The sequence below is a fragment of the Mustela erminea genome, chromosome 2, assembly GCF_009829155.1.
Source record: "Mustela erminea isolate mMusErm1 chromosome 2, mMusErm1.Pri, whole genome shotgun sequence".
In the NCBI taxonomy this organism is placed as follows: Eukaryota; Metazoa; Chordata; class Mammalia; order Carnivora; family Mustelidae; genus Mustela; species Mustela erminea.
In genome coordinates, this window is record NC_045615.1 from 9,939,600 (window position 1) to 9,957,534 (window position 17,935).

Sequence of the window (17,935 nt, forward strand, 5' to 3'; positions counted from 1 at the left end):
ACTAGCTCTTAAGTGGCTGATAAAAATGGTGGGTTGGGTAGTGATTTGTGTTCAACACCTGATACCCCTTCTCCAGGTGATCTGTGTATTATAATGGCTTATATTGCAACTGTGTAATTATTCATTCAGCCAAACAAGAATATGCCTAACTATATTGTCATCCATTCTACGTTTCCCTATGTTGTTCACAAGGACATCACTTCAAATATTTTGTGGAAATTCTGAAATTATGACATCTGTGGAATTCCTCAATATATAGGTAATGTAACCCAAATTAGGAAGTACATGAAGTTAGATTGGTACGGTTCTTTATCTGCATGATTCAAATTCCTTATTTCATTTTTTAAAAATTTAAATAAACAGTTTTTACTTTTTTAAAAGTCATTTTAGATATGAGGCATTAGGAAAAAGGATGAACTTTCACCATCCTAAATATTAGGATAAGATACTAAACATTCTGTTTAACTTAAATTAGGCAGTTTAAGATATGGTCCACTGATAACGTAATCACATAGGCTTGGCAATAAAGTGACTGTCATCTTTGTTGGGAGATATGGACTAAAATTACTCCTCCCTCAGGGTGAAGTATTTGGTACACGTTTGTCGATAACCTTCCATGTATAATTTAGGTCTCATAGGCAGAAAAGGGTAGAAAAACAGAAATCAAGGAACGTCCATCAAGTGGTAAAAATCAGGTCTGAGGGAGGCAATGAAGGTAGAGCATTGTTTAATAAATCCCCAGTCCTCGGTCCTCCAAATAGAAACAGCTCCTGAACAAGGTTGATATTATTAGCACGAGACAAGCATTCTTCTAATTAGCTCCAGAGAAAGTGAATATTGGCTTTGCAGGTGAACCCCTCCAGTCCAGTGATACGTGCCCATCACACCTGGGCCCTTCAGTTACAAATTCACCTCCTTAAGGAGCCGTGTGAAAAAGCAAGAACAATCAATAAGAAAAAATCCTCCCAGCTATAAATCAGCCACGTGGAGCTGCTGCTGCGGCAGCGGTAGCCCTGACTTCCTGGTTTGCTTCCTGCAAGCCTAGCGGCTGGGGGCTCCGGGTAGTGGGAGTAAGAAAGGGAGGGGCAGCCAGGAACCGCTCCAGGTCCGCCGGGAGGGGGGCGGCGGGCCGGGGGATCCCGGAGGGTACGGGCGTTAAGGACAGAGTTATGGCCCATAATTAAAACAAAAGTTTGGGAATCTGGAAGCTTTCAGAGCTGAGCAGTGGGGCAAAGGCTAAGGACCAGACCCCGGGAAAGTGTAAGTTAGTAACAAGGTAACAGGGAATTGCCAAGAGGATTCTTGGACATAGTGGGGAGAGAAGAAGAGGGCTGCGGGCTGGGAAGAAGGTAGGGAGACAAGAGAGGACGCTTGGAAGAGCGAGGCACACGGGTCGGTTGGAGCTCTGCGGAGGCCGACGGTGGGGGGTGGGGGGGCGCGGCGGCGGAGCGCAGTCCGAGCCGACGAGCCGCGGGGAGGAGGGCGGAGGGAAGAGCCCGGGGGAAGGTAGAGCCAAGGGGAGTTCCGGATCTGGAGCTCGAAAGGGCAGGCGGCTAAGAGGGCGGCAGCCGAAGCGGTAGGGGTGGGGGAGGGAGGAGGTGGAGAGCCGGAGGAGGGGGAAGGAGGGAGGGGAGAGCTGTGGCGGCGGCTGCGCCGGGCTCTGTGTCTCTCGCCGCCGGAGGAAGATGAGGCTGAAGATTGGGTTCATCTTACGCAGTTTACTGGTGGTGGGAAGCTTCCTGGGGCTAGTAGTCCTCTGGTCTTCCCTGTCCCCGCGGCCGGACGACCCAAGCCCGCTGAGCAAGATGAGGGTGAGTGACCCGCCCGCCCCCTCCGGCGGCTGCGACCTGCAACTTGTTTTGTTTGCGCGCGCGCGTGGCGGGAGAGGGGCGGCGGGGTCGGGGCGCGGCGCTGCGCCGCAGCTCCGCAGGTGGTGCTGGCGGAGCGCGGGCCGATCGGGGGCGCCGAGCCCCGAGCACCCGGTCCCGGCCACCAGCCACCGGCCCGCCCCCTCGCCTCCCTTTCCTCCCGCGCTCCCCCTCCTGGGGCGCCGCCGCCGCCGCTGCCGGCGGCCGCGCTCCACGCCGGGACTGCGGGGCGGAGCGGTAGGAGAGCCGGGGCCGCGGCCGCCCAGCCCCCCGAGTCCTCCGTGCCGGGACCGCCGCGGTCGCGGCTGGGGGCCGTGGGGTTGGTCCAGGCTGCGGCCTGTGGCGCGTGCAGGCCTGAAGGAGGCGAGATGCTGCCGCTGCCATCACCGCCGTTCGGGACCAGGCCCCTCGGTGCAGCCTTCCCTCCCGCCACCACCCGTCCGGGGATGCTCGCAGCCCCCGGCTCCCCCGGCCCGCCTGCCTGCCGGGAGTGGGAGGGAGATGGCGCCCCGCCTCCGGCTCGTACGCAGAGCGCCGCCTCCCTGCCCCCCCCACCCGCCCACCCCAGCTCTGGCGGCCCGGAGACGGGGTGCGATGTGCGGCCGCGGCCTCGCCCTGGACCGGCCCTTCCTCCCTTCCCGGGTGAGGGGAGGGGCGGTTGGCCCGAGGTGGCGGAGGGGCGTCCCCGCCCGGCTCGCGAGCCCCTCGGCCGCAGTCCGCACAGCGCGGGGGAAGTCCCTTTTTCCAGAGCCGCGTCGCTCGCCCGCCCGCCTGCTCCCGGCCGCTCTGTCCGAGGGGATGTGGGGCCGGTTCCTCTAACCCGGCTGTGGCAGGGCTGTTCGGGCCGGAAAACTAACTTGTACCGGCGCCCCGCCGCTTGGTTTTGGCCGCCGGCTCGCCCAGCCCGACGCCGAGGGGCGCCGCGGAGCGGAGCTCCCCGCGCCTCCGCTGGGACGCATTTGTCTGCCGCCCAAGGCGCGAGTGTTAGCTTTGACACTCCCTTGCCTTTGAGGGTTTAGTCAGGCGCCTCGGAACGTTAGTTACCGTGAGCCGCGCCGGGAGGGGGCCGCCGCGACTGCAGCTTCGCTGACCCAGTTGGTTGGCTGCATACCGGCTTCTCCCAACTCCCCCGCCCGGATTCCGCTCCCCCCGAAAATGAGCCGAAAATGAGCCGCCGCACCCCTCTCCTTCCTCATCCAGGAGCCCGGGGTAGCCCGCTGGGCCCGCTGCCCTTGAGGGTGAGGAGTTCAGGGCCACGGAGTGGCCCAGGGGCCTTGGGAGGAGTTAGGCTCTCCAGTAAAGTGCCTTTTGCAAATATTACCCACACTGCGTCTGTGTGATCTCCTTTATTAACTTTCCTTAGCCTTAACTTAGCATCAGGAGGTTGAATGACTAGGCTTCCTTTTAAGAATGAGAATCCTAGGAAGAGATTTCCTTAGCAGTTGCCGTCTATATGGTAAAATTAGATTACTCTTACGTTTTAGTATTTGAAGTCTGGACTGAAGTGGAATTTCTTTATAATATCTGGGGTGGGTTCCCATCTAAGTTATCTGAGTACTACTAATAAAAAGTCCCAAGTTTTCCTTTTAGTGTGTTTGTGATTCTAAGCCTCTCAGATCTCGTGGGCTGATGGTGACCTCTTTATGATTTTTGCTTTCAAAATGATTGACAGAGGATAACTGAATATCGCAATTGAGAGTGTTTAAGTCATTAAATGGCCTTTCCCAGAGAGCTAGGAATGTTAAGACCCCATTTTCTGGGAGAGAAACTGAGGAAAGTCTGACAAAACTAACCATATTCAGAATGTCCTGTAGTTCACATGACAAGTCTTTTAAAGAGGTGATGGAACATCCACACCAATACCCATTTCTTTTGTAATAAGTCTTTATTAAAGTGGTTCTATAGTAACTACCCAGCCACAAGGCTAGTCATTCAATAGCAGGTGATATCTTGATTTTTGGTTCAACTTATTTGATAGTTTGTCACTGGGTCCATGGTCATTGCTATCATTTGCCAAAGACAGAAGCTAGCTTTTTAAGACTTTTAAATGTAAATTAACACTGAAAAGAATCCTTCTGTATCGGGAAAACAAAATAACAGGCAGTTGTTAACTGCAATTTAAGGCATAGCTTGTGAATCATTACGGGCATAAATAAAGGACTTTTGCCTGCTTTTATTAAAAACTAGTCTGAGCACTTCTGAGATCTGGCACTAGAAGAACATTTCTGACCAACACATAAATTCTGACTCTTGAATTTCCCTTCTGCCTTCTAGTTCTTTTCCTTTGATTATCATGGTAGACACCTCCCCACACTGTGACGCACCTGCCTTTTCTTTAATGCTGATCCACCTGTAAGCTTTTTTTTTTTTGGATCTTTCTAAATCCCTGTAAATGTCTTGAAATAGGCTAGAACAATCTACCAAATAAAGGTTCTGCCTCTACTCTGGCAAGCTTGTACTTGTGGTTCCACCCTGTGCCATTGTTTGTCTTGCACTTTCAGTGTGCCTGCCAGGCAATAAAGTCTGTAGCAACCTCGTTTTTTGTTTTCTTTTTTTGTTTGTTTTGTTTTTAAAAACCTGGACTACTTCTTCATATCTGCCCAGCTGTGGAGGTCACTATTACAAAACATAATACCCATGGTCAAGATGAGAAACATTTCTTATCTCCTTCCTCATTCAGGGCCTCTCACTGTTTTTCTTAGGTAAATGATGTGAAAGATGATCTTACCGTTCAAATTATACTCTGTTGTATATGATGGGATTTAATTAAACATTTTTGAGTGCCTACTATATACTAATGCTAGTTATCGAGGAAGTACTCCTTACCACTAACCCTGGATCTTACAGCTTTGTGAGGAAAAAAGCACCCCACTTTAATCAAAACTCCACAAATCTGCAAATAAAAATTATGCTACATGCTTTGAAAAAGGGATAAGGGAACAGAAATTTGGTCATAAAAGCCCCTGAAGAAATGACATAGTGAGTTGAAATCTGAAGATCTGAATACAGATAGTTGATATGGATGTGGGGGGAAGGCACTCCTGAGAGGGAGAAGTATGTGCAAAGGGCCTGAGGTAGGAAGTAGTATGGTGAACTGAGGAACTAGAAGAAGACCAATATAATTAGAACAGGGAGAATGAGAGGAGAGGTAGAATGAGTATGTAAATGTTTGTAGACTAGGCTAAAGATGATCTCTTTAGAACAGCAGAAGCCATGGAAGGATTTTTAAGAGGGGGAAGGGGGGACTTGATTAGATTTGTTGATTAGTCTTTTGGAAGGATTCTGATTGCCTGCAGGAGGTATGAATTAATTTAGAGCAAGAGCAGAGTGTAGGAGTCCTGTTGGAGATTATAACGGTTCGGTTCGGGTGGGACATGATGTTGCAGGGTAACAATAGAAGTAAAGAATTGATTCAAGAGCTATTAAAGATGCAATGGTATTACAACTAGTGATTGGATGTGGGTGTAGAGAAGGTGTCAGGAGGTTTAGGCTGATAGATTATTTGTCACACTGAAAGTTCTGAAGACAAACATACATTTTCTGTTCTATTTTATGCTTATGGGAAGGTTTACTTTTTTAGGCTTTGTCCTCTGGATATTTTGAGGTCAGCATTTATTAAGACCATCTGTTTAGTACTTGCGAAGTGCAGAAAGTTCCTTTAATTAAATATAGTATCTTCCAAACCATACATTCCAAGTTTCAGCCTTGAGTTTTTAAATTTTTATTTTTTTTAAAGATTTTATTTATTAGAGAGAGAGACAGAGGAAACAGGAGAAGGGGGAGCAGGAGAGGGAGAAGCAGGCTCCCCACTGAGCAGGGAGCCAGATGTGGGAGCCCTATCCCCGGACCCTGAGATCATGAATTGAGCCAAAGGCAGACACTTAACAACCGAGCCACCCAGGCGCCCCTAGCCCTGAATTTAAAATTGAACAATAAGCTCCTGACAATAAAGGTTTGTAATGGAAATGTTGAGGTCTTCCGTGGTTTTATTATAGCTAATCCAGTACTGATGAGAAGCTGCTGGTAAGTGGATGATTCTTTGTATGTGCAGATACTACCTTAGTCAAGCCATTACTGCCACTTAGGTTTAGAGCATGCATAGCAGGGCTAACTCAGGAATCCGTCCTAGGCAGAGAGGTTTTAAATGATAAGCTAAGACCCGTTGAAAGGAATATTGCTTAAATGAGGGTGAGTGAGTGAATTATTACCCTATCACAGTCAAATTCCACCTTACCAAACCCTTTTATCTCTGTGATGATTGATTGCAACCTGAAAGACTTTGCCCTTGACCTTAAGACTTTATTTCAAATGGAAGCTCCATTGATATTAGGAATAGAGCTATCACTTACCAAAAGCGTAGTGTCTTAAGTGGTCACTGTTGTCTCACTTCCCCGGTTGAAAAGCCTTGGGACTTGTTTTTGTTATGTATTGCTGTCCTCCCTCACACCTGTAATGAAAAACTCCCATATCTATGAACTCTGGGCGTTACAGACCCCCTGAAATTAATGCAGACTTGTACGTTCATGTGCTTTCTTGGGGGGAGAGAATCAGAAGCTTTCTCATTTCACTGTAAGCCACTGACTGAGTCCTTTGAAGGCAGGATTTAGGTTTCTTGGAGTAGCTCATGGACTATCTCCTCCACCTACCAGGGTGCTGAGGCATTCATTCATGTTGCCCCCTTGGGTCTGGACACCCCAGAAATGCAAACGTTCCTAAGAATTCAAAATCTGTGGATTTTGCAGAAGTGTTGCCCATCCAGTGGTCAAAGGTCAAAGGCATCAAACTTGTTACAACCATGTCTCTTCACGTCCCTCCCAGGAAGACCCCATTGTAGAGTACCAAGAATACCTCAAGTAGAAGTCCCTGCTTTAAAGGGATCTCATCCTAGTTGAAGAGATGCAGTACTTACAGGGCATGGGGTTCATTCCTTTCTTCCTTAATCCAAGTAGTAATAAGGAAACACTGAGAGCTGTCACAGAATGTTTTGTCAAGAGCCAAATCCATAGGTGGAGAAGGTGGAGAATAGCCATTCAGGGAGTGCACAATTATTCATAAGGAAGGAACGAAAGCTGTTCAAGAGCAGGTTGAATTTGGATAACTATTTTGTGATCGAGGCTGGCTGCATGGAATAGGAGATAAGGTGTGGGCTGCAACAATTTGGTTTTAGTATAAGCTGCGTTAGATCAATCAGTCCTAAATTGGAGACAGAAGGAGAGAGAAAATAATGCAACATGAATGAAAATCAGAATTCTGAGTGTGGACCATTTGTAAACAGAATATTTGTAAATTCTAACTCCAGAGTTCTAAAAAAAAGAGTTGGTCAGCAAGATTTGAGTGGCTCTTGAATGTAGGAAAATGATTGTGATTATCTGACTTCAACCTAGATCATTGTCTTTGCTCGTGTTTTGAATTCTAATTTTCATCGCTGAAGAATGAATGTACAATCTGACAGAAGGAGAAGTGTTTAAGAATTTATAATCTCTAGAGTAAAATGGACATAGCTTGAGTCTATGAAAGGAGTGATTTTATGTTTGGGTTTTGCATGGTGGAAGAGGGAAACAAACGGGTGAGAGGGTGAACTATGCCTTAACAATGTGAACAAAATTCTTTGTAAGAATTTGGAGATGTATTTTTATTAAAAGCATGAATCACTGGGCGCCTGGGTGGTTCAGTCGTTAAGCGTCTGCCTTTCGTTCAGGTCATGATCCCAGAGTCCTCGGATTGAGGCCTGCATCGGGCTCCCTGCTAATAGAAAGCCTATTCTCCCTCTCCCACTCCCCGAGCTTGATTCCTTTTCTTGCTGTGTCTCTCTCTGTCAAAAATATATAAATAAAATCTTTAAAAAGGAAAAAAAAAAAGGCGTGAATTGTTTACTCAACAGGTGTCAGATGAGTGTTTACTACTATGCTATCCGTGGCTCTAGGCATTGGAGATGCTGTACTGGACAGTGGAAGAGATAAAAACTGTTGACATAATAAATGTGTTACTCAGGTTTTGATCTAACAACTGCACAGTAGGTGTTGTGTCCATATTGCAGATTTCTTTGATCTATAAAGCTGGCCCTTTTTATAATACCTCCCAACCTCCAACCTTTCATTTGCTCCAACTAACGTATCGAGGCTTGCTTTCCACAAGACACTGGGCTGGGCACTGGAGATGCAGAGATGGCAAGGACACAGACTTGGAGCTCCTTCTGTAAGTGAGATGATCTGTGGCAATAGGAACGGTAGTAAAAAGGAGCTTTTTTTTTGTTTGTTTGTTTGTTTTTTAGATTTCATTTAATTACATGAGAGAGCACCAACAGGGGCAGAGGGAGGGGCAGGCTCCCCTCTAAGCAGGGAGCCCGATGAGGGGCTCTATCCTGGGACCCTGAAATCATGACCTGAGCCAAAGGCAGATGTTTAACCCATGGAGCCCCCCAAGCGCCCCTAAAAAGGAGGTTCTTGCACAGCTGTAGGAGGTGGATGTTCAGAGGCAAGAGCATGACATTTGGCTAAACCTGGAGTGTCCATGGGATCCGGGAGGGATGCAAGGAAGAACAGTCTACACTAGCAGAATAAGGTGAGACCAGAAAAAGTCTTTTTTTATTACAACAAAGTGTTGGAAATTAAGAGTGAGAAAGTAAGCTTGGGCCACAATTTGAAGGGAATTACATGGTAGGCCAAGGAACTGGGTTGGGGTTTTATTAAGTCAGCACTTAGAGAAGATTTTTGGAAGCTTCTGAAATAGAGTTGAGGGAGTGGTGACATCCATTAATTGTCAACTCTTGATTCAGTAATTTGCTCAAGTATTTCAAATATTTATTGAGTGTCTACTGAGTACCATCCATTGCTGTAGGCATTGGAGATGCTCTAGAGCAGTAAATAATAATAGCGATGATAACAGATAACATGCAAGAGATAAAATACCTTGACTCTTCTTTGCCACGAAAGCATTATATATGTATCATGTTGTTTAATGGTAACAACAACCCTGTAATGCAGGTCTGATGTAATTGTCCCTTTATAGATGAGGTGAACTCTTTACCTGAGGTCATTTACTTATAGTAAGTGGTAGAGCCAGAATTGTCTCCTGTATTTGGATTTGAACTTGGCTCTGACCAAACACTATAGATTTTAACAAGTAGGTGTGCTCAAGCGGGCTACATTGAAAGGAACATAGAGACAATAGAGCAGTAATTTCAAATAACACTGAAGACAGTGCAGAGTAACATGAAGGAGAAAGGGGCAGTGGGGACCATGCAGGGAAGTTCAGAGGGCAGGTGGTTGAGCTGAGACCCAAAGAATGAGTATAACCCTGTAATGCAATTCTGAAGGATAAATGTTCCCGGCAGAGGGAACAGAAAGTGCAAAGCCCCTGATGTTGGAATGAAAGGCTATAATGTTTGAGAAATAGAGGGCCAGGATGACTAGAGCCTGGTGAGTTTGGAGGGAATATAGTACTTGATAAGCTTGCAGATATAAACGGGGCCCTGCTTTGGATGATAAATTGTATAGTTGTCTATGTAGGGTCCAAGATAAAATGAGTAATGACTTTTTTTTTTTTTTTGACGACCTATTGTAGTGTGAGGCAAGAACTGTATTAGCTAAGTCTACTGGGTCCTGTGGGACAGAGAAGGCAGCATCTAGTCTATAAGGCCTGGGTGCTGTCAAGAGCTCTCTAGAAAACATGTATTGGAGGGACAGGTGTGTGAGGACAGAAGAGCGGTATGTGCAAAGTCATGAAAGATTACAGCAAATGCCGGGGACTGCATGGCTGGAAGATGGGATTGGGGAGTGGAAGATGGGGAGAGCAAACCCTAGAAAGACAGAGTCTGAGCCCTGAAAGATTGAATACTATGAATGGCCAGAGCTGGGCTATCAGGAATAATCTGGAAACAGTGCAGGCTGGATTTCAGTGAGGAGAGAAATGCCTCCTAGGATATGACGAGGCCCAAAAGCTAGGAGGACCAAGACCGTGAATTTGAGGAGAGCGAGATTGTGAAAGTAGAATTAGCTGGTGTGGAGTGTAGGTGGAGGAACCCTCTGGATGGAACTGAAAGGGGAGGATGCTGATGCCTTAAAAGGAACAGAACTGTTTAAAGCTGAGGTTCTCAAACGTCAGTAGGCCTCACAGTCACCTAGAGGGTGTGTTAGAACAAAGTACTCCAGCCTCATGCCTTGAATCTCTGATTCAGTGGGTCTGAGGTGGGGCAGAGAATTGGCATTTATAACTGGTTTCCAGGTTGCTGGTCCAGGGATCCTACTTTGAGAAGTGCTGGTCTGGGGGATGGGGAGATTTGGGGGCTGTAAAACAAAACATTGGCTTGGTTTGGGCATGTAGATTTTTTTTCTTAGTGTGGGGGTGGATGTCACATTTTATAGACCGTGTCTACTGGGTAGGTGGAGCTCATAACCAAATCAGTACTGGATGCAAAGTGTGCAAATCATTGGCAGGAATACGTCTGAAGCTTGAGGACTGGCTTGGGAAACGAAGGAACTCTGTATGGATAGAGGAGGAAAGTGTGGGTAGGAAAACCGAACCCCGGAAAATGCCTCCTTTCAGGTGCCGGGCCGGGGAGAGATGAAAGGAGCATAGGCAGAAGGAGAAGATTTGGAGCCTGTTGCCCTGTAGAAAACATGGGCAAAGATAATTTAAGGGCAGGGCCATCAGCAGTATTGGATGTTCCAGCATTTAAGCAAGAGTTGATCACCATTAGGGATCTGGAAAGTGGCTGCAGAAGCTCACTTACCGGCCTGGTAGATGAACCCATAGCACCTTCGTCCTGGGAGGGACACAGTGGCATCCTCACTGCCATCCCTGTAAGTGGGATAACCCAGCGGAACCAGCTAGAAGAAAAAGAAGTTCAAGTGGTGAATAATCACCTTCACAAGATGAAAGATACAAGAAGAGGAAGGGTTTTAGAGAACTTAACTATCAAAGGGGAACTTAACACATGTTGGATTCTATCTGCTCCGCCTTAATTAGGCACCTCTCTGCACCCGCTCCCCATGTGTGTATATAGACGCATCTGTACATTTTAAGCTAAACTGTAATCATGTGGGTGTAGTAATATATACTTCATATGCTATACATACGTTCTGTTAAAACAATTAGAATTCATGGCAGGCATTCTTTTGCGCTCTCTTGGTCTGAAATCCAGTAACTTACAAGAAGCTGTGACCAGAACATTTTAATATTTGAAGTTGGAAAAGAAACTTTATCCGCAGAATATTAGGCAGTTTTTAGTTTTTAGCACATTAATTTGCCTGACGTGTAATTACAGGAAGAACCAGAGTAGCAAAATTGTCTGCTCAGCATTTCAGGTGATGTTGGTTTTTTGACAGTGGAGTCCACTGTTTCATTCTAGCTCAGTCCTGGGATCCTGAAAGCAATGCTGAGGCAGTGTGAACTGTAGTTTTCCAGGCCTTTAGTCTGTTTGGGAGAGGGAAGGACTACCTTCCGGTGCTTCCTTTTACTAAGAGTCCTGAATATTTCAAAATGAGAAATGTTCTCATTTCTGCTCCATTATAAATTCCCTTCTGGGCTTGGTAGCATTTTAAAGCGTTACTCCTAAGAAACATTTAAACATGCCAACCGGGAGACCTGATTTGGTTCACTGAATATAGGAACTGGTACTCTGAAACTTGAGGAAAAAAATTAACTTTGCATTATCTAATTAGGTTTATAGAACTGCTACAGAGCAACCTGGTTTCCCAAATCTAGAAGGTACAATTAACTGCTGTATAATATCAATACCAACTAGTCTGCTAATAGGCTTCCAAGCAAAGCAATTGGAATTTGTTATTACCAAGAATATTTTAAACTGGATGGATTAAAATTAAATCACATACTTGTGGGAGCAGTTCTGTAGGAGAATAAAATAAATGACCTAATCATTTTTAAATCTTTAATCTCTTATTGAGTCCCTGGGTTTAAGAATACATCTGGGCCTCAAGAGGTATGCTACTTTTTTTTAATAGTAAACTTACATGCTTAATGATTATTTGGCTTAAATGTAATTTTAGCATTTGTACTTTATAAAATATTTTGCTATATGTGTTAGCACTTCAGTATTGAAGTACTTCGAAAGCTACTGCATATTCAGTGGTAATGGGTACACCTTGTAAGAAGAATTGTGTTGAAGAGTTAAGAGCACAGGGTGTTCTATACAACTGATGGATCACTGAACTCTACCTTTGAAACTAATAATATACTATGTTAGTTAATTGAATTTAAATAAAATAAGAGTAAGTCTTAAATAGACATTAACTGAGAAATTGCAAAAGCTTTTTTTTTTAATCACTCTTACAAGAAGGTGGGTGTGCCAGCATTTGTTTTTTAGACTGTCTGTAATTATCCTTGACTCTTGATTTTCCTTTTAATAGAAACACTACACACACACACAGACACACACACACACTCTGTGATACGATACTCTTTGATGTGAGCAAGGTTTGCAAATAGCTTTTACAACTGTGTGAATGCCTAACTCCTCCAGCTGGAACCCTTGATTTCAAACCAAGCCATTGAGGCTAGCTATTGAAGTGAGACAGTAGGCTCAGGTTCACAGTGGAGTATAAGAGACACTTTTGCACAGTTTTATAGAATTTTAAGAACTAACACTTGTTGAAGTAATATCGTAATTTCAATATAATTTTTATGCTTCTGAGAATTTCTTTAATTCTCTAGAAACGCTAAAGAGAAAAAAATAGAATAGGGTGCAATTTATATTATAAAAAATAGTCCTTACGTCATGATATTTGAAGTGCTCTAAGGGTTCTTTATTTGTCAGCATTTCTGCATTTTAATAATTTTATGCTGTTGAATTTTAAAGTAAATATTTTATGTGCATTTTTTTAACATCTGTTATTGGAAAAATAGTTCCCTTAAAACCCTGGAAAAAAAAACAAAAATGATCAGTATACTGAAATGAGTCATGTAAGTTTAGTTTTGCCAGACTTAGATGAAAGACAGATATAATAGATAAGAGAAAAAGATGTTCAGATACAGAAAACTGGGAAGTAGCAGGAAATGTAGACTCCCATTTCTGTTGAGATATGTAGTTTATTAGTCAATTGTATAAACATTTCAAAAATGACTCAGGAAACATCTAATAGGGTTAAATCAATTAAATTTTTATTTGTTGATTGTTAGATGCAGCTATGACACATACCTAGAAAAATTTGCCATACAGTATATTATACCAACTGGAGTTTTTTGTCAACAGCTCATGTACCTATGAAATCAAAGATTCACTTTAAATAGCCAATTTAAAACCTGTCTTAAGATATTTTCTGAAATAGTTGACTTATTAGCTATAGGTTTCAATTATGCTTACTTGGGAGGACTTATATCCAAACCTCTTCCCCCAATATTTCCTCTGGCAATTGAATATTTTGTTTTGTAATTCTTATTAGACAATTTAATCATTATGCTTCTTAAAATTTATTCCGACAAGATTAGTCTTTTAATCTCTAATACAGTGAGGTGTCTTCCATGGAAGTCCGTATTTGTTACCTTTACAATCTGTTTGCAGGGTTTTAACATCTTTTCTTTTGAAAGAAAGCATTTAAAACCTCCTGTTCAAAAGTCTGCTAACTCTTGCCAGGGTGATTTAAAATGAATAAAAAATCCATTAGATTTTTGGCAAATAAGCTCCCAATTATGGTACGGAATAAATGACTACAAAGTGCTTTTAAGAGTAATGGAATGGAAATGACTGAAATCTTACTACTTCGCACATGCAGATTTTTCTCCTATTGTTGAGTGTTTAGTTTAAGCTAAAAGATCACCGTCAAAATTGGAAATTTTGATCATTTAAAATATATAATTACATTTTAACATTTAAGCAAAGGATTGGTGGAAGGCAGGAATATAGGCATGTGGTTTCATTTACTGCTGCTCTCTGTGTGATGGCCTTAGGAAATTTGAAGTCCACTGTTTGTAAAAGAAGGTTGGAGGAGAGTGTTGCATTGTGATGGTCAATTAAAATAAATTTGCTTATACAGTTCAGGGAGATCCTGGTGGGTGGCGAAGAGAAAAATACTTCTAGCAAATAGTTCTCAGAAATTCTCTCTTCTAAAAATGTGCTCAATACGGTGATTTCCAAATGCCTTGGTATTTCAAAGAAATACATTTTCTGTATGAAATTAGGAGAACTCTCATTCTTTTTTCCATGGTTAACATTTAGGCTGCAAACCCTGGCACATATAACTTCTATTTTAAAATAAATGTAGCGTGCATGTGATCACAGTTGTTAACTGAAAATTTTGAAGAGTGCTGTCAAACCTGCGAAGGTAGTAGAGCCCCGAACACCGCACCTCTTCCCAGGTCCTGCTCTTCTCTTAGTTTAAGAAAAGAACTGGTATCTACAGTATGGTCAAAATACGTCTGTTCTACATGGATATTCTCAGATTATTTTTTTTTTCAGCGTCCTCTTTGACGTCTGAGGAAGGTTTCAATGAACCGGGACTTCATTTCACTTTCCATGAATTAGCACGGCAGGAGGAGTTTTGCTCGAGCAGCCTATTCCTGTGACTAACCTGAAGAAAATCTCAGAGAATCTAATAAATAGTTTCACTGTGGTACAGTCACATTTCATAAGAGGCAGGTATCCTCCTTGACCTCTGCTCAATTAACTGGTAACACAAAGAGAAAAGTAAATGTTAAAATCATTATTACACCTTGGCAAAAAAATCACTTCCGGAAGATTAAGTGAATGGCTTGAAACGTGGACTCATTTGTCTCTACTTCTCTAGCTTAAACAGGTGCTCGTGTTCAAAAGCAAGTATGTTTTGTGCAATGATTTATGGTTCAGAAGGGCTGATGAAATGAAAGAGTTAAAGGAAATCGTAAGTAGAAATTAAGGAATAGATTTTTAGTATAAAATATCAGAAACTTACAGTAATAGTAAAGGCAATATATATATATACATATATATGTGTGTGTGTGTACATATGTATATGTGTATTATATATATATGTGTGTGTGTGTGTGTATGTGTGTGTGTATATATATATATATATATGTTTTGTGCTTTCTAATGAAATGTGATAACATTCCTACCATTTTTTTCAAATCATGAAAAACACTGAAATCTGTTTTTTTCCTCTCTTGGGATTCCTTTTGTTGATTGTGAGACATTTGTTGAGCAGTTGGTCAGTTTCTTTGGGTCCCAGTGGGTGCTAAATGTGAGAATGATTCCTTCAAGGTTAGAAAGGTCAGCCGCGTAGTTTATTGACGTCAAGGTAGCTGGAAAAACCAAGCCTGCCGTTTGGGCATGCAGTGCATTGTCTCTGAATGATGAAGCCAGCTGCTTGTTCCTAACTTTCTAACACAGAGGTTGCATTTTCTGAATATACCCCCGTTGTTTTTCATTAAAGGCAACTAAACCTTCATAGTCCTTTATCATATCTGTAACTCTTGTGGTGAATCAGCACTAAAGAAAAAAAATTTTTCATTGCTAAAATAGAGATAAAACGAACTTTTTAAAAAAGAACTTTGTACTCTTTCTGTAAATCTCTATACACCCCTACCCACAACTCCTCTTATACATCTCACTTTAAGAAAATGCTCTAAGAAGCTGTTACATCCTGTGAATACAGACTAGGAATGGAAGAAAAATTAGAGTTTGGGTTTTCTTGCAGGAGATTGCTTTCTGTCAGAGACTGCAGATTTTCCTTGGTTGGCATGGGCCTAATTTAAAATTGCCTCCTATATGCAGTGATGAAAATCAAATCAAACTTAAAATACTGTGTGGAACATTTTCCTGATAATGTTTTTGGGAAAAAGATTTAGGATAGTGATGTTGAGATTTTGAAATGCTACTGTTCTAAAGTTGAAGTTTCCACCTCCTTTCCATTCCTTCCATCTCTCGTCAGGTGACTGTAGACACTGGTTCATTTGTCAGAGTTTAATGGTTAAAAAAAAAATCAGAAAATATGCAATGCCTTATGAAGTCAGGTTCCTGTTTATTTCTAGTATCTTCCATTTAGATACAGATTTGATTTACTTGTTTCCTAAATTCATGGGCCAGCCCTGATATTCATAGTTGTACTCTTGGGATATCTTAAATAAAAACACTTAAAGACAGTTGTAATAGATGGCTGACACTCAAAAAAGTAAAACAATAAACATAACCCAAACTGTCGTGTTTTAGCTGGTTTATGGTGAAGCAGAAAGCATGAGAAATTTTCTGTGTTTCAGTCTGCTCATCATCGCTTGGAAATCACCTTTGCCTTGCCCAGAAAAAACGCAGATTGGCTGAATTCTCTTCCCTGTTCTGTGAAAGCATGTCTTCATGAAATACATTTAGAGAGTGGTACACTTAGTGGCACCTGGAATCTTGAAAGGACAGTGTCTCTTATATGCTTAATTTATTGCTAAGAGTGAAGATGAGTAAGTCTCAAAAAGAAAAATGGAAAAAATTCCTTTTGGGGAGGGGTAGCTAATGTCTTCTAGGATTTAGATTACTACAGTGTCTTCACTGAGAGAATTCCTTAATCTTCTAAGAATACTACATTTGTATGATTTTATAATTACTTCAGTGCTTCCTGTCTCAGACAGTGTAATGAATTAAAATGCACAGATATTTAGCACATGATAGAACTCAGGAATACGCAATGTAGAATTTCATCCTGTAGGCCAGGTATCAGGAAGTAGTAGAGGTCATATCTGCTGCCTGGGAAAGTTTTTTATTTCCTTGAGTGAGCCTTAGAGCCTGCCCATCTTTGATTTTGCTGTTTTGTGAACTATAATAGTTTTTGTTGTTCTATAAATTGCCTGCTAGTCAAGTAAGAGGCAGAAACTCCGTTTAGGTTTGAGAGATTCAGCACCCTCAAGGTTTTGGAATAATCTGATATTTTAGTGGTGTTTTTTTTGTCACTGTCTCATTGAGATTTTGGAAAACCTACGCCTATGCCTAAGTCCATAATTAATCAAGATTCCTAGAGAAGGTACATTCAAGTTGATTACAGTACTCCTTACTAGGAAGGGCAGGGAGTTTGAGCTTGAAGGTGTGGGAGGAAGGAAGGTGTGCTGCATAAAAGGACGAGGAGCCTTGTACAGTACAAGGTCATGGTTTGGACCAGTCATTAGTGTTGGCAGTGGGGAGTAGGAAAGACAGGGATTTAAACCACATACGTGTTTTTTCTTTTAAAAAAGTAATCGGGTTGATAACTGAATAGTAATCCCCATAAATAACGAAATATCCTGGGGACATTTTATTATGTTTAAAATTACTTTGTGGCATGTAGCTCCTCAAGAACAAGGTGGATTTAAAAAAAAAAAAAAACTGATGTCCTTGTGTAGTAAAAGTCCACATGGACTCTGTCAGGAGTTGGAGTCCTGTTATAAATACTGTTACTAGCTTCAGTGAGCTTGGCCTAGTGACTTGAGGTCCCTGAGCCCCCTTTCCTCTTCTGTAAAGGAGACAAGGCACTGTTCCTGTGTTTGCCTTAGGGTGGGGTTACCAGAGCTCCTGGGAAAGCATTTGACTTGCAGTTTTACACCTGTTGTTGCCCCTTCTTTCTCTTCCTTCTTGGATGAGTATAATGATTTGTACATAGTTTCAAGAGTGCTTAAAAGAATAAAAATACTTATACGAATTTGTTATGAATTCATGGAAAGGGGCTGAGTCTTTCTCCTAGACTGACTTTTGCCTTAAAAGTTATGTCTTTTCGAGGAACCAATGTTCTAAAACAGGGAAAGAGGAAAATGCTATTGTTTATTTACTTTAAAAATATACTCTTTTGGGGGGTGCTTGGGTGGCTCAGTCAGTTAAGTGGGTGACTCTTCATTTTGGCTCAAGTCATAGTCTCAGGGTCCTAGAATTGAGCCCCGTGGTGGGCTCTGATTCTCTCTTCTCTCTTTGCCTTTGTCCCCGCTCATGTGTGCCATCTCACTCTTCCAAATAAATAATCTATTTTAAAATATACTTTTTTCCTGTATATAAATATGTATTCATTGTAGAAAATGTTAAAAAGTAAAAAACAGGGGCACCTGGGTGGCAGTGGGTTAAGCCTCTGCCTTCGGCTCAGGTTATGGTCTCAGGGTCCTGGGATCAAGCCCTGCGTCGGGCTCTCTGC

At 42.7% G+C, this 17,935-nt stretch overlaps 1 protein-coding gene across 2 annotated transcripts in view; it reads left to right on the forward strand.

Annotated features, from left to right (window-relative positions):
* Positions 1-1,001: 1,001 nt before the first annotated feature.
* GALNT7 (polypeptide N-acetylgalactosaminyltransferase 7) overlaps positions 1,002-17,935 on the forward strand; it is a 143,030-nt gene continuing 126,096 nt past the window's right edge. Inside the window, exon 1 of one of the 2 annotated variants that reach the window (XM_032332221.1) lies at positions 1,002-1,811. In XM_032332221.1, the coding sequence (XP_032188112.1) occupies positions 1,686-1,811 (126 nt within the window). In that variant the 5' untranslated portion in view covers positions 1,002-1,685. The remainder of the gene's footprint in view (positions 1,812-17,935) is intronic. The other variant, XM_032332220.1, reaches the window with a different exon arrangement.